Source organism: Platalea leucorodia, assembly GCF_965183815.1.
Source record: "Platalea leucorodia genome assembly, chromosome: 4".
NCBI classification, from domain to species: Eukaryota; Metazoa; Chordata; class Aves; order Pelecaniformes; family Threskiornithidae; genus Platalea; species Platalea leucorodia.
In genome coordinates this window covers 121,261,302-121,285,682 of record NC_138826.1, presented here as the reverse complement: position 1 = coordinate 121,285,682, position 24,381 = coordinate 121,261,302, and the positions used below count along the sequence as shown (strand labels likewise).

The 24,381-nt window shown below is 37.5% G+C and overlaps 1 protein-coding gene across 1 annotated transcript in view; it reads right to left on the bottom strand.

Annotated features, from left to right (window-relative positions):
* Positions 1 to 24,381, bottom strand: part of USP6NL (USP6 N-terminal like) — a 130,026-nt gene that overhangs the window by 4,816 nt on the left and 100,829 nt on the right. Inside the window, exons 9-14 of the mRNA XM_082309104.1 lie at positions 21,880 to 21,928; positions 19,926 to 20,046; positions 15,539 to 15,633; positions 12,776 to 12,841; positions 12,590 to 12,689; positions 9,815 to 9,967 (exon numbers count right to left, since the gene is read on the bottom strand). Of these exons, the coding sequence (XP_082165230.1) occupies positions 9,815 to 9,967; positions 12,590 to 12,689; positions 12,776 to 12,841; positions 15,539 to 15,633; positions 19,926 to 20,046; positions 21,880 to 21,928 (584 nt within the window). The remainder of the gene's footprint in view (positions 1 to 9,814; positions 9,968 to 12,589; positions 12,690 to 12,775; positions 12,842 to 15,538; positions 15,634 to 19,925; positions 20,047 to 21,879; positions 21,929 to 24,381) is intronic.

Below are 24,381 nucleotides of genomic sequence, written 5' to 3'. Positions count from 1 at the left end.
TAGAGCTAGCACCTCACTCTTTCTAGTTATTTGTAACTAAAATTCCTTTTATATGTCTATATGGGTTCACAGGAGCAAATACACACAAATGTCTCTATCCCTGACACGAGTGCTGTGGTTAGAAGTGAGCTATGTTCATTTTTACAGTCAATAGCATGAGTTCAATCTTTGATGACTGGTTCATGATAGAGATACACAGAGGAATGCCAGCAGCCAAGGTCAGTATTATTTATTATAACAGCATAACAAACTACCATCACAGATCAGTTGCTATATAAACTAAAGGAAAACTCACAGTTTGTGCCAGCTAGGACATAGCAGGAGGACAGCAGAGAAGAATACAATGACGCCATTTGTCATGACAAGATAACTAAATAAAAAGTACTTAACAAAACCAGTCTGGTTTTGCCAAACAATTAAACTAGCCTTTTCTTGATTTTTAAAGTCTTCATACGAGGCCGAAATTCATATGGAAACCTACCCTTTCTTTTAGAAATACATAACTTCAGAAACCTCAGTTTACATATAATAAACACAGCCTGCCCAGGCTTTCTGTAGGAAAACCCTCCACTCTTATTTTCCCCTAGTTATCTTCTGCTCAATTATGATCATACAATTATTTAGATACACAAACCTATGCTCCTACACTGAAGGTACTCACTGTCTACCTTACTACAACTTGGCAAAGGAAGATACTCATGCTGAGCCCTCTCCCCAGTTAACTTGTCCCCAAAGGGGAGATTCCATATGTTAAATCACCTTCCAGGATTATACACCTTGCGCGCTATACTCTGTGATGGAGAGCACCTACACGAATGGTTGCAAGACAGCACAGCAGGTTAGACGGTGGGGCAGTGCCTCAGCATCAGGCCTCAAGGAGCGGCGGCTCTTGGAATGACAAGCCTCGTGGTCTGTTCCCTGGCGCTGCAGGGCCCCACTGCTCACAAACCAGGCTAAGATCTGGAGCACGGCTCTGTAGACTCGCACTCCCCAGCAGCTCACCGTTGGAAGAACAGATGAGGGGACAGAGGAATGAGCTGCATGGATGCTGGAAACGGGTGATTTAACAATTAACAATGAATTAAACAATTAAAGCTTTGCAATATACTGTCTGCTGCACCAGCCTCTTCAAAATTCTTCTTTATTCTTTATGAACAGGAGTTAACTTTCTGAACTTGCTTCAGTTTGGCAAAAGGCATTTGTACCATTTAATTCCATCTGCATCCTCAAACACAGTGTCAGGCAAAGCTGAAGATCTTGTCTTCTAAACAGAAGTTAATTTTGCCCGTAATAAATATTCCTGATACTGGAACTATATATTACAGTGCTTTCAATCTTACTAATTTTGAATGTTAAAATAGCAGGGAGTCTGAATTAAGAAACAATACTCAAAGTACATACCAAAAACTTGTCATCTAAATCATACAGAACTAGTCTTTATATGCTGCTAATCCATTTATCACCTCCAGGTGATCCATAGTAGTTATGGGATTGCATAACAAAATGGCTCCCCAACATTTGTAAATTATTTAATTTCTCTCCTTGTATGCAATAGATGTTTTAGAAAAATTTCTTTTCTTCCATGCTTGAAATTAAACTATTTAAGCTATATATATATATATATATATATATATAAAAAACTGAAGGCAAGTTCTTCTAGTAGCTGCAATGCTTCCTTTATTTGTACAAAGACGTTAAAAGCATGAACTGATTTCCTTTCTTCCAGCTTTTACTCTAAGAAATGCACACAGTGCAATATGAGAGAGATCCTTTGAAATATACTTGGTTGTACAATAAAGGTGGGGTTTGTGTGAGTTTTTTGTTTTTTAATTTCACACACTTAAGGTTTCTTAATTACCATTAAGCTCTAATAAAACCCAGGTGAGAATACTGCAGACATTTTTACTGAATTCTATCTAGGCTGCTTTGAAGATTACCTTCTGTCATCTTTCCTTCACATTTCAGGGTAAAAGAACACACTACAACTAGGCATGTAGGCTGTACTGCCTAGATGATGTACGCTATAACATGAATTACAGCTGTAAAATGAATATCAGAGAAATCTTACCATGTCTGTTGTGAAACTGCTAAAACTCGACATTAATTCATGTACAGAGTAACAAGCAAAGTGTTCCCAGACAATAGTTCATTTAGAAGAAAACCTCTGCATTCTAGCAGCATGATACCGTGTTTGTAGGATGGTAATACTGGAGCTTAGTGCTTTCAGGGAGAACAAAAATATGGAGCGATGAGTATGTGCAGAAGGAGGGTCAGTGGGGAAAACAAGAAATACAGCTTTAAATCTTAGCCACAGGGCTTCCACAGAACTTGTTTTAACTTGACCTCAGACAGAAACAGCTGACACAGCTTGCTTAATCAACCACATCTGCATGTGAAACTTTAAGAAAGGCCACATTGCTAGAGGTACTCAGTTCAGTAATCAAAGCTACGAAGCACAGGCCTTGTTCTGGTTCAAAAATGCTTAAGCTCTCATCACCTCCTGCCATAAAAAAGCACTGGAAAGAAAGGAGTTGTATAAGGATCTATGCTGCTGCAGCACAAACATCCTGCAAACCGGTCACCTTCTAAAGGAAGACCAATTTGCTTTAAACTGCAAAACCGATATTTAAGTATACAGATCATACATACATATACACACGTACACAGAGCCGTCACTTCCAGTGGAACTACCAAGTACTTAAAAAACAAATAAAAACTCCTAAAATTCAAAAAGAGTCCACGAAATTAAACAAGTAGAGGATAACCAAATCTATCACCATGCACATTAATACAATGAGACATTCCTCAAATGCACAAAATAGCATGCAAACTACGTCTGTGAATGCTTTAAGTAGTCCAGTATCAGCAAGAATACCAAGAAAACCACGATGCTGCATGCTGGCAAGAATGAAAGAAAAAAGGTAATAAAAGCAAAAAGCTGAGGAAAAGAAACCACAATGCAAAAGCAAACGAAAGAAACCAAGTCACCACAAACACCTCTACCATTCAGAGGTACACAAACAGCTTGCCAGAGAAGCGTGCAAAAGCACCGATTCTTCTTACAAGCTGCATATCTTTTATCTACCAATTTTCCACTCCAAATCTGCCTAAAGCCTCACATGCAGCTCTCAATCATCATCTTTACTACTTCAACTAAACTCACTGTTCAAACTCCTCAGATCTGAGCATGCAGAAATTTTATTTGGATGTTTTCGAGGACATTCAATTGAATATCTGTTTGTGCTGTTGATCCAAAGTCCGAGTTAATTCACTTTCTGGACATACCTGGCTGACTGAGGAACAGAGAAACATTCGAATTTTACAAGAAGTATTTCTGGGACAAGTGCTTTTCTATACAATCCACGACGTTTACACACAAGGTTTGAAAGCACTTTAAAACTAGAAGTTAAGACAAAGCTGTCCAGTTCAGCTGAGATTATTTTGGCAGCGACCACCACAGTCATCGAATGTGCCTTTGTCTTCTGAAGCAAACAGGGCAATCGGATTTTTTCCAGCTTGCCAGTATTTGCATGAGATGCAGAACTGGGTACCCCTCATCCTTCTCTCCCCCTCTTCCTTCAACAGAACAGGTTCCTAGACAGAGTTTAGTTACTGGCTTTTCCCAAAGACAAACATAATAGCTTATTTCAGAATTTACAGAGCTGGGACTATAGGATTTTCTATTTTTTCTTTAAAAGAAAGGTAGTGATTTAGTTGGCTTGTATGCAGTATAGCATAGAATAAGCAAACAACAAAGAAAATAGGGTGAAAAATGGGTGAGGAAGGAGAGAAATGGAAGTAGAGGGAGACAATTTAAGCAAAACAAGAACAATCAGGTGCTTGTTTGCTGCTGGTAGACATATTACCTGACACAAAAAGAAGGAAAGCAAACATGAGCAGATCTGACTGTTCCCCAAAAGATAAGAAATTCAAGTCAGATTAAAGAAAGTTTTAGTCTACTGAGTTGTCCCTGCTGTAACAAGTCTTGGTCACCACCCAGTGGAAGTCGAGCTCAACTACAAGATTTTTACAGATAATTGCTTCAGGAGGCACTAACAGCCTCATGCATTGAATAGCAGACATGTAATTGGAGTAAAGTGCTTTAAGTGCTCTCTCTGGTGAATAACAGTCTAGTCCCTAATTTCAGCACCAGAATACATGCACTTTGACTGTTCTAACACAGTTTTCAAGGATGATAATGGTCATAAAAACAACTCTTAAAATGACATCTTGATATTTTGTGTTTATTTTCCATCAGTGACATCCCATCTTACTTCTTCGGTTTACAAGTCCAAGAGAATTTTAAAGAAATTTAAGTGCCTGCACTAGAAGCTCAAGCTGCTGTCTGAAAGTCAACCTCTGCTCCTCCCCCTTTACATGCCATCACAGAGAAAGGAGTTACTAAAATGAAATCTTGCCTGACAACCTGAAGGTAGAACAAAATACGCCGTTTGCCTTTCTGCTGCTATGTCACTTTCGTAGTACTGACAGCGAGGAAAACTTACTTTATAAACATCTGCATTTAGACAAACAATAGAAATGTTAACAAATTTGGTCATCAACCAGAAGATACAGGTGGCCAGCTGCATGTCTGTAAGCTGCCTTTGCAAAAATTTCTAAAATTAACCACTTTTTGCTTTACATCCCTAATTCTACATTTCTTCCAGAAAATATGCTTTCTTGAAAAGTCAGTTTAAAATAGGAATATGAACAATGACTAACGTAACTATCTGGATCATATTTTAAAAAAGCATGCAAGTTCTAAACAGTAAAGATTATTAAATGATGCAAAGCCATTGTCTAAAACTGCTGAATATACTAATTATATTAGTATAATTCCATATATTAATTTTTTTCATAGTATTGTGAAGTAGTTGTACCACACAAGACACAAGGCAGAAAAATTAGTTTAATTAATTAAAATATGAAGTGCATCGTATGAAATAGATACTTGTGTATTCTTCAAGCACAAGTGAAAAATCCAAAATTCCTCTGAAACAAAACACAACCAAGAGAGAGACACCATCAGAAACAGGAAAGTCAAGCTGACTTACATATTTCTATTGCTTAGGCTGTCAAAAGGTGCAATAACAGCAGAGAACAGACATTATTTAATAGATTATCAACCTAGTATATACTTCTACACTGTCACTGATGAGTATTTAAAATAGACAGATATTTGAATAAAAGATATTGATAATAAATTTAATAAAATATACCTTTAAAGATAAATAACAGATAAACACTTAAAAAAATCTATGGCAAATGCCAGATTCAAACTTTGCTAGTTTCCCCTGAATACAGAAAAGGCTGGGAGAACTAGAAGAACTGAGTCGGAGCTTAAAGCTGGTGTTATCATGCACAAATATAGCTAAGATGATCACAAGGACAAGGGCAGATTCCAAATTTGCCAATACTGCTTTAAAATTAAGGTACGAGACCTTTACCTCTGATTTAAGGCCTTCTCAGCTGCTGTAAGGTCTATTAAACTTTCAGTCATTAAAAAAAAAATCCAACCCAGGACCCCTCTGCCCTCCCTTTTCAGGACACCTTATATCAAAACGCAAGTGAGAAATTGTCTCAGGAACAGACCTGAGAGCCTTCAGCCTTGAAGGTGGGCCTGACTGTCTTGTTTATAAAGCACTAGATTAATAAACTCTTTTCAGCCACATATTTTTAAGTAGAATATGAAACTTTCACTGGTAAGCACTTTTGTTTAATAAAGTCAGACACTATAAAAAACATACGTATTAACATACAAATATTGTTTATTAATCATTGCATTATTTATGTAGTCGTACAGGAATAACTTACAGCAAACTTGGAAATTCTATCCGTATCTTGTGAGCATTTAAAGAATTTTGCTGCTGTTTTAAATAACAGCCAAGGAAAGAATCTGCATCAAGAAATTTTGGAAATCGGAGTGGTGTGTACCAAGAAAATTCCTTTCATCATGCTCTAGACATCATCCTTGAGGTAAGGAAGAGATTGTCTGCTCTGCGTCAGTTCTGGCTCCTTGAGAAGATGCCAACAGGAGTCATACAGATTTAGATGAGTGTGCTGTTCAAGAACCTGCTGTGGTATGGACACCCTTCATAATGTTCCAGTTAATCCAGAAAATATCAATTGTCTTTTCTACTAAATTTGCTTGAGGATATGTCAGAGGAGAGGTACCTTAAAGGACATAGCTGTCACAGCCTGCCTCTCTCAGGGCTTGATAACCAAGCCGCTTGCCAGTAAGTGTGCTTATCCATACACTTTACCATCTCCACAGAGAGATGGTGCGATGACAGTAAGATATCATAGAGAGACAGCATCTCCACTGGAACAGGGATGCTACCTTGGGTTTTGAGCACTTAAGTTGCAAGCCATCCTCTGAAGGTTGCAGTTGCTGAGCACAGGCCAGCAGTTAGACTAGAGATTACCACAAAGAGGAATGAAAAGCCATGGGCTGCTTTATGCAAAAGAGCCCTAGTATTGGCAAAAGCATTTCATTGACATGCAAAATTAGCATGATCCCCTTAATGTCCATGTTCTGGCTGAGCATTTTAAGGGTTTTATCCGTGAGAAAGTGCTAAATGAAGTCCCTTCCTTCCTCTCTGCTCTGAAGGGAAGAAGGAGCTCCTTAATTCAGTGGGAGAAGCCATGGAGGAAGCAAGTCAGCGAAAGCTACATCAGACATAAGCAGACATCCACTTTAAAGTAACGCAAAAGTTATTAGCTCTTTTAATATCCTACCGCAGCTTACCCTACTAGGGCAGGAAAATCTATACAGCCTAACAAAGGATGCCAGATGGAAAATTCCACTGAGCTTAATTAGCTGACTGCTATTCCTGGATGACTGATACTGATGCAACTATAAGATGGAGATTTTTTTCTTTTTCCTAACATGCATTTTTACTTTAGTTCTTAAAGGTGTAATTGTTGCTCAAAAAAAAGAAAAAAAAAAGTACAAGATAGGAAATAGTGCTTTGGCTTCAGCTGAGTAAACTAAAATAAACACTATTTTCTCAGGCTACAGTGGATACAAATGAACAGTCTGGTATTTTTGCTGTGTATTACTGCATGACATAATGGTTTCATAACTTCTACATGAAATTAGAAGAAAAAGAGTAAAAAGAGACTAAAGGTAGTAAAGATAGTAGAGTCAGACAGACAAGTGAGCCAAGCTGAATGTCTAGAGAATGCTGAGAACCTGTAGAAAAATATTATTGCCTGAAGACAGTGATTAGTAAAACCAAAATGAACATCAAAGTGGGAAAAGAAAAAAAAAAAATAAATCAAAGGCTTGTGAAATTCATATGAAGAACAAACGAGGCAGCCTCACTCAATGACAGATAACAGCAGACAAATCAGCTAGATTCCCAAGGATTAGGATGAAGGCATTTTATATTTATTTTGTGAAAGGTTAAGTAATGATCCCATTTACCCCTGGCAAAAATATACCACACAGAGCGGCTTTCCCAGGGTATTTTGAAATTAAAAAGAAAAAAGCTCAATTCTTCATCCAGCACCAAAATACACTTTGGCTTTGCTTTTCCTATTTTAATATTAAACCTCCCACATTCTTGTTGTGAAAAAAAAGGCATTTTATTGTCATTGGTGTTGCTTTAGCTATCCAAAAGAAAGAACCAATATGGCTCAAAACAATTACCGTCCTGTCACCTAGTCATATCAGAAGTTACACTTAAGCGTACAAAGTATGAAACCAAACCACTTGCATTCCATCTCCAAACTGTCTCGGCAAGAAGATACCTTCACTACCCTTCGCTGTTGGTCTCCACAAGACGACTCCTTGTGCCTCACACCTTCTGTTACTGCATTGCAAGGTGGGTTGCTCTTATGTCACCCAAAGCCTCCTGTAATTTTCTGTGAAAATCCAGAGTATTCTCAAACAAAATTTCACTTGGAGGCAATTTACATTCTCCCAAAAGAAAAGCCTTAAAATATAAATAAGTTAGAACAGACTTTCTGCCTTCATTTTTTTTTCCATCAAGAAAATTTTCAGTAAATTCTGTATTTTCCGCAGAAACTGTCAACACAAGTTACGTGCATGTGATTTTCTAGGCTAGAAGATACATTAACTCCATCATGTAGCAAACTACTTAAATCCTTCCCAGCTCTTCAGCTACCACTGTTTCAAGTGGAGACTAGAAACTTCTCACTGCTGAAATTTACTTTACCACACCCATGAAAAATCTATCCATCTACAAACAATTAAAGATTTTTGGGATAACCCCCTCACCGTTCAAACGCAATCACGGAGAACTCTCTATTTAAAATTTAAACAGAAAGCATCCCCATGGTCTACCTTACTTTAATATGGCAGAGTGGAACTGATGCTAAAAGATACAGTTGTTCATTGACCTATTTGCTCCCATCTAGTCACCATGACCAAGCATCGGCTGTGACAAGGTGTCTGACAGAGCACACAGCTGAAGAGTAGTGCCGAAAAGAGCAACTTGCTCCGAAGAATAAATCAAGACTGAAACCTAGCTTGCGGAAAAAGGATGGAGAGACGATAGGATGGGAAGGCTGTGATTAGAAAGGGGAAGAAGCAGTGTACGCAGTAACATGGAGAAGAACTGCGGACCCACAGAATGCAGTCTGTGGATGAGAAGGACCAAGAAGGCAGAGCAGACAAAAAGACAAGAGCAGGAACTGACTTCGACCTATTGTGGGTGGGAGAAAGCATGCTGGAGAGGTGTTACAGAAAGTCAGAAAGAGGGCAAAACAGAGGACTAGGCAGCAAGAGAAATGGGGAACTCTGACAAGAAGCCAAGACGATGGGAAACAAATGTACAGAAAGTGTTTGTACTCCAGAGGGACAGATCTGCTTAAGAACCAGATGTAACAGGTATCTATTTGTGATGAGTAGTCCTGAAACAGCCCAATACTGCATGCAATAAATAGGGTCCACAGAAACAGAAAAATGAAGTTCGTTAATGAAAGAGCTTCAGGAACAACTTAGCACAACAATGCTACATAGGCAACCTTTATTCTGACACTTCTTAACTTCTGAAAGCTAACCATAACAACTTAATAAAGTTATTTTTAGGTAATTTCTGCCATATGTTTAAAATTTTTAAAAATCTATATTCCTTCTCACATACTATTTTACAATTAGCAAGGATAAAGAAAAAGGATTCTGAATAATCACAAAAAAAATTCTAATTAAAGATTGTGGAAGTAGGGATAGAAAAGATAATAGAATCTTAATGCAAAAAGAAGAGATCCTATACACATTTCAAGTAGTGCCCCACGAAACAACCATCTCCACTCTGCAACCAAAAAGCACAAACACAAAGGCTGAGAAGAAACAAAGAAAATAACTCAGTTAAACACCCAGAAGGTCTATCACCTGCAAACAATTAAAAATCTGGATTTGACTAACAGAAGAAACTATTTGACCTGAAGTTTGTTCCATAGCTAATCAAGCTACAAAACAATCTGGATTCTTGGGCAACGCCATTGCTTCAAATAATTTGAAACCTTGATATTTAATCTTCTATCTTAAAGACTTTATAAATCCAAGTTAATAAAATTATCAGAACATGGGATGTTTTGAAGTGTGTTGCCATTAGCTTACAACCAGTAAACAAAACACCAAAAAAAGAGCAAACCCACGAAATGAAGGGTGTTGATTTTAAACTGTAAAATATTTTTTGGGGAAAAAAAACCAAACCCAAAACCTATGCAGTGATGAAGAGATAAATATTTGCACAATTTTTAGCAGCATGAATTAACACTTTAAAAATGGATAATATGTGAATAGCTCCAAATATCTAAATCTGTGTATGTACAAGTTTCTTACCAGCTGCTGGTAAATCCAGCTTTGCTCGTTTCAATTCTGATATAGAATTTTGGAGCTGGTCTATTACAAAGTCATCTTCATAGAAGAAATCCTTGGCTAAAGACTCCTGCAGAAATTCTACAAGCTCTTCCATTTGTAACTTCATCAGATGCTCTATGTAAGAAAAAAATATTATACATTGAAATATCGTGATTATAAACATCGGAAAATGTACTTAAGATGTACATTAGATGCCTTTGTTTTCAAAGTAGAATGAAAAACACTTATTAATTAAGCAGATAGCAGAATTCTACAGAAGAAATCTATAAAATGCATTAAAAATTCACTTGCAAATCAGCATGGAAATGCTTTCAACTTATCATTCCCTACTTAGGACAATGTTTTCCAAGAAGGGGCATCTTCAGAAAACTAACTACAAGTCTCCCTCCTTCAGCCTTCTTATGTCCAACAGCTTCAGGTCTTTATTTTTCAGCCTGCATCTTCAACTTGCAAAACACTGCTGTAGATCTGTACAACATACATCATCTCTTTTATTAAGAGCTTTGAAAAGCAGTAAAACATTTTAAAAACCGATATTTACGGCATCCTCATTCACAACTGAATTAGCTTCCAATGAAATGATGATGGCAGTTCACCCTTCAGAACCATGGCTTCAGGCTCTCTGAAAATTCAGGTACTTTTTGCTACTTCAATCAAATTCAGGTCATATTTTGAAAGTCATTTTACAGTTATCAGATTATTTTTCTTTCCCTTTTTACACAGCAGTAAGGCCATGTTTCCCACACAAACCTATTTGGCTTGCAAGGCTGTGACTGCATACCTATGTAGCTTCTTTAAGCATAGGTATCCCATCAAAAGTTCCAGAATGTACAATTTCTATACAAAAACCATAAAAAATGTTTTTGCACTGTAATAAAATTGCTCTTGGTATGTATTCCACAATGGCACTTTGACTGGGTAACTATACAATCAATGTTTTTAAGGGTAGACAAAAGACTGGAAAACGAATCCGTCTTCTGCCACCTTCTCTCCCTGCCAGTCCTCTAATCTCTGTTGCCATAAGGTACTCTTGGTGTTTTGATCGTGGAGAAAGTTGCCATGTACTTGCTAAGCAAGCAAACCTGCACTCGAACTTTTTCCTTATGTCCTCCCATAAAAAGAGTGGTGAATAAAAAAAAAAAAAAAAAATTCAAGAAGATGTCTATTTGCAAATAAAGAAGATAAACCAAAATGCTAAGTCTAACGATTTGCCTCTAAATGTTTAGCTTTCTTAAGTACAATAATTTAAAAAGTAACCTTTTTCATTTTTCAAAGCAGTTCATGAACAAACTAATGAATACACCCCAGTGAGACAGCGAGGTAGGATCACCACAGATCAAGGAGGGTAAACTATCAAGCAAATTAAGACATCAATTCTGCAGAGCTCCATGCAGCCCTCTGAATTTCCATAGTGTTAAATGACTTCACTAAGAAAGCTGAAGTCCCAGAGTAAGACTGTATCAAACTTGAGCTACAAGGCATCATCCTGAGAAATGCTCAAGTATATTTAGAAGTTAACATCCGTCCTCAAAAGCTTTTTGGATCCTTTGCAACTGAAGGTGCTAAATCACTTTGGAGAACCAGGCATAGATGCTTTGGACAATTCTTCTGTTTAAAGATCTCAAATTTTACCTTACTTGAAGGCAAGTGATGGAAGGGAAGCCATCCAGGCAGACTACAGAAATTCTGAATTTTAATTACATTCTTGGACAAGTAACGGTATAAAGAGAGACACACACTGGTGATGCCTCATTGCGGAGTTGTTTGCCAATAGAGTTTCAGGTATTTAGTGGTACTGTCTGGATTCTTCGTGCACTTTTTTGATTAATTTAAATCCTCTAGGGGCTAACAAGCCATTTCCAAACCGTGGAACTACAACATTTTTTCCCCATTTTTTAATTAGCAATACAGCTCACCTGATGTCGATGTCTAAATAACCTTCTTACTGTAATACACGTTTTTCTTTGGCAATCACACTGTATTGGGTTTGGCTGAGATGGAGTTAATTTTCCCCACAGCAGCCCTCATCGTGCTGTGCTCTGTATAGGTAGCTAGAAAAGGTCTTGATAGCACACCAGTGGTTTGGCTACTGCTAGCAGCGCTTGCCCAGCATCGAGACTGTCTCTCCAACACTTCCCGCCCTCACCAGTAGGCTGGGGGTGGGCAAGATCTTGGGAGGGGACACAGCCAGGACAGCTGACCCAGACTGACCAAAGGGCTATTCCATATCATACGACATCTGCTCAGCAATAAAAGCTAAGAGGAAGAGGGGGGAAGGCATTCATTATTACAGCATTTGTCTTCCAGAGCAACCGCTACACATATTGAAGCCCTACTTCCCAGAGTGGCTGGACATTGCCTGCTGATGGGAAGTAGAGAATAAATCTTTTGTTTTCTTTTGCTTCCACATGTGGCCTTTGCTTTATTAAAATGCCTTTATCTTGACCCAGGAGGTTTTCTTCCATCTTATTTTCTCACACACACACACACCCCTGGCCCGTCCTGCTGAGGAGGGGAGCGATAGAGTGGCTTGGTGGGCACCTGGCATCCAGCCAAGGTCAACCCACCACACACACACATTAATAAAGCAAAGATTTTGATCTTTTTGTGCATAAGGAAAGAAAAATACCTGTCAGAAATAGCATTAGGCAAACAGAAAACTAAGATTTTCACACAAGGTCAAGCTACACAAAATAAGAACAAAACCAGCATTCAAATGTTTAAGAGATTTCTTACTTCTGTGTAGTTTCAGAATTGTGTAAGACATCGCAGTGAGAATCCGCTCTCCTTCAAGTATGTAGATATCCCATATCCTGAGGCTTAATGTAAAGGGAGTCTGCAATGACAGAATCAGGCAACACTGAAACGGTCTGTCCCAAGTCACAATTAAAAACAGAAATAGAAAATGAAAAACATACTCACACGATCAAGGAAACACTGGAAAAACCACTTTGTTGTGTAAAAGCTAGTGGACATATCCTGGGAGTCCTGTAAAAAATGCAAAAGTTTAAAAATACTCACAAAAATCAAGTAATGCCTTGCACTGTCCATGAAAAAACATTTTCATCTTGAGGCCAATGTACCCAATATGCACCATAAAGAATTAATTTAACTACATGAAACACTGTTACTTCAATCCAACAAATATAATTTCTGTCTTTTATAGTTTTTCTTCGTGAACTTCACCACCTGAAGAAACAAGTGTTCAGAGATGCAGAGGTATTAACACATCTTAGACCTCCATCTTATTCTTGGGACAGTGGTAGCAGAGGATTAAATCCTCTCTCAAGAAAATAAATCAATATTCTGGAGCAACGAAAGTTCAGGCACTGGGTCCATTTAGTCTTTCATTTCTCTATAGCAAGGCTGCCAATTCATGCCAAAGGTTGAAAAGATTTTGTGACAAGAATACCTATCTACCAGAAACCAGCCTAAAACAATCAAATTCTTCAAACACAGGACCTCAAAACAGCACTTAGACTGATAAGGAATTTCATTCCTTAATTAAGGGGCCTAATTTCCCCTAGAGCATAGATGGTCCATCTGGGATGCCACCCCATTCAAAGATGGCTAAAGCTTCTTTGCATTTTCATGGGGCTCCTCAAAGTCCTTTGCACAGCTAGAGGAAAAGCCAAAGTAAAAGCTGAAAAGTTAAGCAATTCTGAACTTCAGCTCTGGGATAACATCATATCCTATGCTTGCCACATTCAGCTTTTCCAAAAATTTCAAGTATACAAACACTGAATAAGCAATGGACCAAATCCCTCTGGCTTATCTGCAGGCTTTACCTTCATCTTTCAACGAGTTAGAATGGGCTCATCTTAGTGATACATTCACAGTAAGAAATGAGGGAAAATAATTCTTCATGTAATTGAAATAACCTTTATGAGATTTTCATTTTGATAGTCTTTAAAAAAAGCAGACAGAACAAAAAACACTTTATTTTGAGGATTTTCTAGCCTGTAAGAACGACCATCAGCCTACTGAAAGATAGATATAATGGACCATGCCTTTCCCTGATAAAAAAACCTGATTGCTACTAAATTTAATGCCACTAAACTAATTCAGACAAACCAGAAGTAAGTTCTGATTTAAAACTGAAAAGAAAAATATATAATAAATACAGAGAGAGAGTGAATGTTTTCTGGAACCCTCTAAACAAGTCATCAAAAACTCCCTCACAAGAGATCTATCAAAGCATTTTATTTAAATCAGCTTTTTCAGTTACTAAAGCAACCTTCTGCACTCTTCTGAAACTTTCTTTTTCAAGTGACCTCGGGTGGGGGGGGGGGGGTGGGAGGGGGTGGAAGAGAAAGGGGACAGCGATGGATGACAGGGAAGAAAAAAAAAGTTCTTAATTGTTAAATGCAGTAATAAGAGGTATATAAGCAATATACACAATTTAATAGCATGCCAGCCTCAGGTTGTATCATCTCAATCATGTATAATTATTTTTGGATTTTTAGAAAGTATAAAGGCCTTTTACCATTTACTGTTAAAACCAGCCAATCTTCTTGGGATTATTCTATATTTTGTTCCTGAAACGTGACAACCTCAAAAATGAGAATAAGACTATATTTCTAAACAGGAATCATCATCTTGCATGTACTGTAAAAACTAAATCCACAACTTTCATTTCAGAGTCAAGTTAGTCACAGAACTGGTCTTGATTTTTTTTTTTTTTTTTTTTTAAATATGACAAGATCATCTTCCGTGACTTATTTTGACTTGACCTTTTAAGAAGAGAGTGGAGTTTTTTTCCTAACCAGATCTGCCTAATTCCATGTTATGAGCAGGTCTTACAACACGTTGTTAAAAAAAGATATTAAATTCTATTTTATAATACAACAGGCACACATTAGATGCAATTCATCATTGCTAAGGTGCTAGTCTGCTCCCAAATGGTATTTTTTTCTTTTTCTGAGGAGATAAACATACTAAAGAGAAAATAATATAGGCCTGGGAAGGTAATGTTTGTAAGCAGCCATCACTCTTAGAAGATGTTGCTGCAACTGAGCATCTCTTACTCTACCTTTTAAGACTTGGAGATGGATTCTGGCAGAACCAATGTGATTGTAAAAGACAATATGTGATGACTATTGGAAGGGCATTTTTCTCCCATTAGGAAAAGAATTTGTTCCTTAGAATATATACAGCCAATATTTGCAAAAAATAAAGAACATTAGAAAAGATAACACTCAACATTTAGCTTCGTGAAAATACTACTGAGTATGTACAAATTTTAAAAGGACGATTAACTCCTCTTATAAAAGTTATTTTTTAAACACAGATTAAAAGTGGTTGGCTGCAAAGTCACCTCTGTCCAGAGATGAGCCACAAAGCTCTACATACCATAAACTCTTGACAAAATGTTTTAACATTTAACTGCTTGCTATACAGCAGTTTGCACAAAGGCAGGTAGAAGGACCACGTATTTTCCTTAACTCAGAGGTCAAAAGTGAGACAGACACCCCATTTAATTACTTTTAGGATCCAGTTTTATCATAACTATGCGAAGGTGCACCATAACTTCGTCTATAATGAAAACAACAGCATTTCTGCCTCTTAGAGCTTTGCATTTTTTTCTGAGGTTTGAGATGTTCTTAACCTAGTGGGTTAACCTGAACTGAAACAAGGTAGAAAGATGTAAATTAGTATTGCTTTTATTGTGATAGAAATACTTACCAAATGTTGCTTAAGTTTGGACAAAAATTTTTTCAGTATTTTGTCATGATGTTCTTGAAACCTCAACAGCTTTGGAAAACCAGGAATAAAAAAACCTAAGAAAAGAAGTTGACCATGTAACAGGGTGTATGTACTATAAAAATGACAAAAAAAGGCATTCAGGGCTCTGAGAACATTATCCTTCTGTAAGACCACTGGATCTGAACAGTAACTAAAACATCCCTGAATTATCAACACTGTTTCCAGCACATATTCAAAACACAGCTCCATACTAGCTACTATGAAGAAAATTAACTCTACCCCAGCCAAAACCAGCACAACATTCAAAATTCTGAATAGGTTTAGTGATCATACACTGGAAAAGGAAAGCACTAAGATCCCCTTCCAATTGAGTTATCAGCAGAGTTAAAAAAAGGCTTGGAGCAAACACGTAATACTAGCCAAAAAAACTTGAAATGTAAAGGAAAGCTAGTACAGCTACCTAGCGGGAAAAGAAACCATTCAATGAAGATCCTTCAAAAAGCTGAAGCTGTGTTCAGATCAGAAAAACAGAGATGATCAAACACCGGCAGTATAAAAATGTGAAAAACAAGCCTTCCCCAAGAAAACAACTTACAAAAGACATTAAAAAAATACTAATAGACCTATTTTCAAACACCTTGGAAGCAAAAAGCCTGACAGAGAATTTGTAGGTTCAACAGCCTGTGAAGATTTTTAGAAGTGCTCAGAGAAGACAAAGTCGAGACTAAAAACAAGTTAGATTCTTGCATGGAAGACACTGGGGAGGTTCCCAACTCAGAACCCTAAAAAACCAAAAAGGCTTCAGCTATGAAGTTGCACAGGAGTTTGTGCTGGGACCTAAGCTCTTTGACACGTGCCACGTGTCCACACTGTGAACAACCAGTCAAGTCCTAGCCATCCTGAAAGAGTATTGGAAAATCTGGAAAAGGCAAGAAGTCACAGAAATTATCAAAGTATACAAGCACTTCTGTGTGAAGAACAGATTAAAACGCTATGTCTGATCAGCCTGCAGTAAAGAAACTGCTGAGGGGAAATACCACCAAGTGCCAGTAGTGAACAGGTTATGAACATTCACTGTCTTTTCTAAGGCAAAATCTAGAGGGCATCATCAAGAAACCACCATGTGGCAGAGCCAAAACAAAAATGGAAGAACGCAATCCATAGTCAAAGGCAATGAATTATTTAAGGAAGAAAAGTCTACTGGGGACTATTAAAGGCAAAACAAATTTCCATATCAAGAAGTTTCTCCAGAAATTCTTTCAGTCTCTAATATGTTTTCCAGAAGGTGTTGATCTTTGGTTGCCTTATTCTCAGACACTTTGCTGAGCATCTGTTGCTGGTCACTATCAGAGACAGGACACTGGGTTAAAATAGGTCCGGCACAGCAATTCCATATTCTTAGGATTAAAAAAGGCTACAAAAAAAAACCAAACCAAACAGTTTTTACTTGTAAATGATACACAGTATGGAAACTGGAAGAAGCATGGACCCACAGAACGCATGTCACTTAAAAAAAAAAAAAGTCACTAAAAAGAAGTCCCAAACCAAAAAGAAAACTCTTCCTAGTTACCAATTACCTAATTCAGTGCACGGTCACTAAGCTGCAAGATTTGCTGTCTCAGATTCACACACATTTAGTATTTCACAGATACAAATGCACATTCTATCATACTTAAACGTCAGGTTGCATATTAGGAAATTTTACTAATATAGGCAAGGTGTTTGGGTTTTTTTTTTTAATGTAATGTAAACAGTGAATGACTACATCAAAGCTAATTAGCCACCATTAATAACATTCAAAGGTGCTTCTTCCATGGAAAGTCGCTCTTTCAATTTATATATACCAACTCATTACCTTGAATTTGTAAGACAATAAAAACCCCAACGGAGCGAGCTTTCAAAAACCTAAATCATTTTCAGGGTCAGATACCTGTATTTTATCGTTTAGAGACTTCACATCATCCAGACAACATGAAACATCAGAGACGCATAAATTCATCCCTTGATTTCAAGCGGTGTTATGCTAGAAATTAGTCTGGCTACGTATCTGAGACACATGGGTTGCACCCAAAGAGCATTCCAGGTTTCCAGATCACAGGTAGAAGAGAAAAACAGATGAAAAACCTTGTCTATGGGGAGGAATTTTTAACCATCAAACTCTTGTCAATATGATTCTAATTGAATTACTCAGCCCACCCCTGTAATTTCCAAAGAGAGATGCTCATTTCAGAGAACCGCCTGATGGTCAGTGGCATCAAGTGTAATTATAAAAGTTTTCATGAATATCAGCAATTTAGAATTGAAATGATTTAGGCTTGGAAGAGTTGGCAAACAGTGCTTGAAACTACTTTCCCCAAAGAAGAACACAGAAAATGTGCGAACAGTTATATGACACCAGTTAAGTCAGTTTTAAAGTTTCCTTTCCAGAATCTACAGTGATATTTACAGGAACACTGCACTGTGGCATAAACTCATTTAAAACATAGACATTCCAAGAATCCTAGGAAATCTAGGTTGGAAGGGACTCTGGAGATTATCTGGTCCAACCTGCTGAAAGCAGGACCTTAGATTAGGTTGGTAACATTTAATAAATGATAAATTGGGAACATTTGAGTTATAATTAAGGTTTTGTCAGCATATCTATAAACGCAAACTTCCGTAACAGACAGTGCCAAGACAGCTTCAATGTGTGTATGAACCTGTGGCACAATGGTTCGTTTGCCCTGTAGAGGAGCTCATCGAGCCTTGGGCTACTCATAGCTCCCTCCTCCCCTGGCTAAGCACTTGACCGATACGTGCCCTGTAACTGGGGGGGGCAAGGAGAAGGGACAGAACCAAGGAGGGCGAGAGGGAGGTCGGAATGGGGTACTCAGTTACAGCAGTGCGCTGACTCCCGTATGTACACAAGCGACACATCTGCCTCTGTAAGTCCATCAGCAGCTACCAGATGAACCCTTCTGTTCATCACAGCAAGCTCAAATGATGACTACAAAAGTCAGCCTGAGAAATTCATACTAAGAGTTCTCCATTAGCATCACACTCCGAGGTTAGGACTCTCCTCTTTTAAAAAAGGTGACATGGACAAAACACTAAGACATAAAGTCTGGAAAAAATTTTAAAATCCTGTTTAACAGTCTACAGCATCTTAAAAAGGCAACTACGCCTATGTGAAGCTCCCATGTATCAAAACCGGATCAACTGATTTGCTATATAATGAGTTGATTTAGACTTACCCGCCAAAACACCTAAATTTCTGTGACCTTTGAGGAGCTCAGCATTCTGCATAGTTGTATTTGCACGGTTGTAGCTGCACGGCTCTTGATGATTATTAAATCTATAGATTTTTTTGTAAGATTATTTTAGTCTTTGTTATCATTGTGTAAAGCTCCAAGCAACACTCTGACTCTTGAGGAATTCAAAATTTCACTTGCAACATTGTCAGACAGCACTTGTTTGTTTGGGGTTTTTTTTGTTGTTGGTTTTTTGGTTTTTTTTGTTTTGTTTGGTTGTTTTTGTTTTTTAAAGGCGATATCTTTGCAAATGTATAAACAGAAAAATAGCCAACTAACACTTCTTGTAGGGGGCAGAGAACATGCAGGGACACTGAAAAGCCAGGGAAGGAAGCTAATCTCAGTATGAGGAAGTCTTAAGCAAGGAAAAGGAGCCAGAGCCTGTTGGAAATTTGCTAAAAAGCCCAAGTTCTAGATAATATTTACTTTTTCAGGCTTCCAAGAACTACAGCTTTTCTGAATCACCACATCATTAACATCTACAAAAGATGCTGGAATTCCTGGAGTAGTTCCATACCAGGAGGCACAGAATATGCATAGATCATACTAAATTTGGCATGGGAAGAGAGAGCTACCAATAACATAAAAGTAACAAGACGGCAGGAAATGCTGTGCCAGGCAGAGATAAAACAAAGAAATTCAAAGTTAATGCCTAGATACAGTGTCAATTTTTTACTGTGGATTCCTGTCCTGCCAAATGATAGCATAGCCACAATATTATTTAACAGTACAATATTACAATATTATTTCTGTATCAGGTTTCCAGTAGTATTTTATTGCTTATATAGATTATCTGCATAACCAGCTTTCAACTGGTTACATTCCCTGAGAGATTAAGAAGAAAGGAAACATCTGATTTTCATTAAGAACTATTTGAAAGCTATCACATATAAAACCAATTACTTACCATCACGGGTGAGCTTCAGTAACATCCAATGGCCCCCCACTATAAAGCTCACATTATGTCTTATTTTGACTATACAGACAGAACAGCACAGTTCCATTTTCTAATAATCTACAACTTAAATAGGGCAGGTTGAAACCTAATATATACTAAGTGACATGAAACTCCATACCATGCATAGCATGCTTTGGACCAGAGAGAAGTTTCACCAAGGCCCAGAAGGCATCTTCTTCGTTCATGTACATAAGGAGTAAAGCTGTGATCTGGCTCATTCCCTGACAGTATCCAACTTCCTGAAAATCAGACAGTGAAAAATATTAGAACACTGAAAACAAAAGCCTCATAACCATGAGCTGTTAGTTCTTCCTCGAGCTACTGGAGGAAGGAGGATGCCTGCCCTGATGGTCTAAGTTCCCTAATTACGACACCACCAAACACGCTTAATATTTAAACATTTAAAACTTTGATAGACAGAAGGGATGATGCACAACCCTCCAACTGAATAGCAAACTGGAAGTCTTGATTGTTCGTTAGAACTCTTTACTGATGCACAAAATCCTTGTCAGGACTAATATTTTCAAGGAACTGTATAATCTTATTCCCTGAATGAATGTATTTTCCATTTAGTTGTAATTTGGGATTTTTGGGGGGGGAGGGGTCTTGCTTTGTTTTGCTTTACAGTCACGGCACCGTCTGATAAACATACCACTTTTCAAGAGTGACCTATAACAACAAACCTGCTCAAGTTTAGCAGCCCATAGCAAGCAGATGCAATAAACCCAAAGAAAAAATGTTACCGTTCCAAAACTGAACTTGAGTATTTCCTCTGCTATTTATTTTGACTTTTATGGCAGGAACAAACTGTCACTATCACTTAGCTGCTCAGATAACCCCACTGATAAAGTATTTGTAAGGACAATGACTTAATTTCAGTAAGTTTTTTCAGGTTTACAAGTTCTTTGCAGAACTTTGCTCTAGAGATAAAACCAAAGCATAAGAACTGCTATACATTAAAAGGAGAAATACAACAACCTAAGTGCAAAATAAAAATGTCACTGCAGTATTTCCATCATTACACTTTAATAGTTGATTTTAAACAATATTTTTCATGCAACTTGAAGATATTAGTCCAAAGTTCTATAGGAGATATATAAAAGTCCTTCCAGAGTTTTATTTCTCAGTGTGTCAAGGCTGTTTACAATGAAAAGCTTAAGGCAACAAAACAAGTGAAAGACAACAAATTCCAGCAATGTAAGTTCTTTTATGGGCCAATAATTGCGGGGAGACAGAAACTGAAACAGGATAGAAAGGTGACATTTCCTAGAACTTGGAAAAATGAAACAAAGTGGTAATTAATTAGAGTGTGTAATTTCACTTTCTTCTTCTTAACTTTACATATTTTTACATTGAATTCTAGGGAGCTGCTGATGGATATAAAATGAAAGATGTACAAAAATGATCAAAATGGGCACAATGAATGAGAGGATACTGCACAGAAAAGTTAAATGTGGACATGACAGCGTTTCTGTTTCTTCTATTTTATGCATGCAGCCAAAAGACATTACAAAATACCTAAGTTTCTAACCCTTATGATATAGCCCGGGAACCCCACTCTAACAAATCCTCATCCAGGACTGCAGCCAAGACCAAGGGCTTAAGTAAAGAAGATGCAACCTTTAAAACCATTTTCCATCTGTTAGAACCCTCCAGGTTATGAAATACGCCTGTTTACTCCAGCATGCATTTTTCTGCAGTGTGTTTTCCTTCCCATCATTCAAATGAGTGGGATGCATATAATATAATGGGGGGAAAATATCAGTAGTATAAAACTCTGGCACAGCACAAATTCATTATTCTTATTAGATACAATACTTCGTTTCGGTCAAACTGTATGCACAGTTCAGTCTGTCCAATAAGATGCTCATAATCAAGATGCTTTGTTTTATTTTAACTTCAGCTCAAAGCATATCAACAAACAATTTATTTCTATGTACTTCCAAACTCTCTGAAATTCAGGAATATTTGGTTTTATTTTTTTTTAGGGAGAAAGAAGATACAGAAATTTAAGTTGTTATCTTACGGCAGGTTCAGAGAAACCATATTAAGTGCGAAGGTACACAACTTACCGTATTATATATGGAATATGCAGCTAAAACATGGAATAAAGATTGTTGCCTGGAGAAATAAAGAGTAGAAAAGGAAAATACTGTTAATATTGTCTTTTGTAAAGGCAGAAAAACATAACTATGTTTTGGAAACCTGTTTGCCCAGTTTAACTTGTCTAGCACTAAAGAACAGGACAAACCACACTTTACAATGATATGCAGTTCTGATTTCAAACCAACGTTATATTTAGCACTTTTCTGATGTTTTACATGTTGAAAGGTTTCAAAAAATTCCTATAATACTTTGAGAAGGCAATGGTGTCAGATCATCATTTTTACAGATAGGTACAGTGAAACATAGGATGGGCTACATTTCAAACACTGATTTATTTTGAATGCCAAACTTCAAACACCCCAGACCTGATTTCTGTGCTTGCAGAACACTAACAGCTGTTACTAATTGCAAACAGAGACATGGAAGAGTTGAAATACACAAAGCAGCCACAAAGGTGTCTTAATCTTGGCACCCAAATTAAAGGCTGCTTTAGTGACTGCTACTGTCAAAATGAAGAAAACCAACATCAACTCTTGACTCGCCATCCTATGCTTAGTTCTCCAGAGGGTACTGATCTCCATGTACTTCAGAGTTAGAATTAAAGAGCTTTGTATAGGTCCTTTGCTTTCTGTAAAAAGTCTTACTTGTGAAGGCAGTAAGGACACCCCCCCCCCCCCCCACCAAAAAAAAAAAAACAACCACAAAAAACCCCCACACCCTCAAAAACAACCACCAAAAAAACCCAAACCCAAATCCAAAACAAAACTCTGCTCTTCTCCAATTGGGATATCAAAGTAATGGTGGAGAGCTCTCATAATCAATTTTTAAACTCTCACCTACCTTTGGTGATTTGTTGGGGAGAGAATTTGGAAATCTGAATGCCTACTTTCATCCACAACTAAAACTGCTAAATTTTAACTGCTGAGTTTTGCATACTGTCCTTTTTCTGTCCAGTGAAATTCCCTCTGCCTGTCACTAATCAAATGTATAGAAATAGGTATTAGCAGGTTAAAAAAAAGAAAGCATAAGCAAAAAGCTGCATATTTTCTATTGGGAAGAGGATGCATATTTGGAGAATTTTGCCAGAACCTCTAGATTATGGCATTTTCATTTGCCCTCTTGCAGAACGGAAGCTTAGCCATTCTTCAGTAACCACAGTGAAGTGTAACTTAAAGTACTAGATATTAAGCTGGAGTCTTATTTTACAAGGACAAACTAAAAGGTCCCAAATGTACCCAGGAACCTTCTGTATCTTCAGTTGGCCATACAGAACTCAACATAAGAGCTCAATCTCATTCACAGTAAAATACATAAAATAATGGTAACTTCTGTACTGTTTACTCTAGATGATACCACTAAAGACCTTTTTAAAGAATGAACCTTCAAAGACATACAATCTACTTAAAAGTCAAACAAGCTATTGATTTACCCAGGGGACTTCATTTCATTGCTATGTGAAATGGTTTCTGAATTTTTCATTGAGGCATCACTGGAAATGCATAATATATGTACAGTAATTCCAAGATCTATTCCAAGTGTGAAATTGCTTTATGCAGCCAAAGGCTTTCCTGTGGACTCTGAGGGCACACTTACAACACAGCTCCAGGGACTGGAGCTGGCTCTGCTCGTGTTAACCCCAAACTGATGGGGTAGCAAGCTTCTGCTAACACCTACAATGTGTGCACGAAACCAAATTGGGGCCTGGAAGCAACACAGCCATTTTTGCACGGCGCTGTGTCAGTACTAGCGAGAGGTGAGGCACGGCAGCTCAAGTACAGGTAGCAGTGCACAAATATATCTAAACTACAGTGGCTGCACAGAATAGCTCTCAGCTTGGGAATTTCTGCTTTGTACTCCATCCTGTGTCGCAGCCATCAGAGAAACTCCCCATATTTAGAATTTGTCCACAAAATACCTAGAATAATAATATAAGAAAATGTTTGGTTTATTATCACATTAAAGTCCACAGCTCTGAGCATTGCTTTTTGAAAATAGCTACTACTGTAGAATCTGCCTTGGAAAGAAAAGAAGATTAAAAACTGAACTAATACGGTCAAAGAAGGGAAAAAAATACCCTCTTCATCTCAGCAGGGTGCTGATGCTGCAAGCTAGCAACAATGCTGATGTTTGTATCACCACTTATTTCATTATTAAGCATTTTTAAAGATGACAGCTGCATAATATTCCTCATCCAATGACAGTTTAAAAAAAAACAAAAAACAAACAAACCACATTTTGAAGAAATCCAAAAGCATTAAGGCCAACATTTGTAAATAATTAAATGCTCACATCTAAAATACTGCTTTACTTGGTTCTGAATTAGATAATAGGGGAAGAGGAATATAAAATCCAAAGGAAGGGTAAAACCTCTGGGAAGATAAGTTATTAGAGATGCAAAAAGTTATTTTGGTTTTGAAAATACACAGTTAAATAAAATGATTGGGTAATAAATCTTAATTAATTTATTA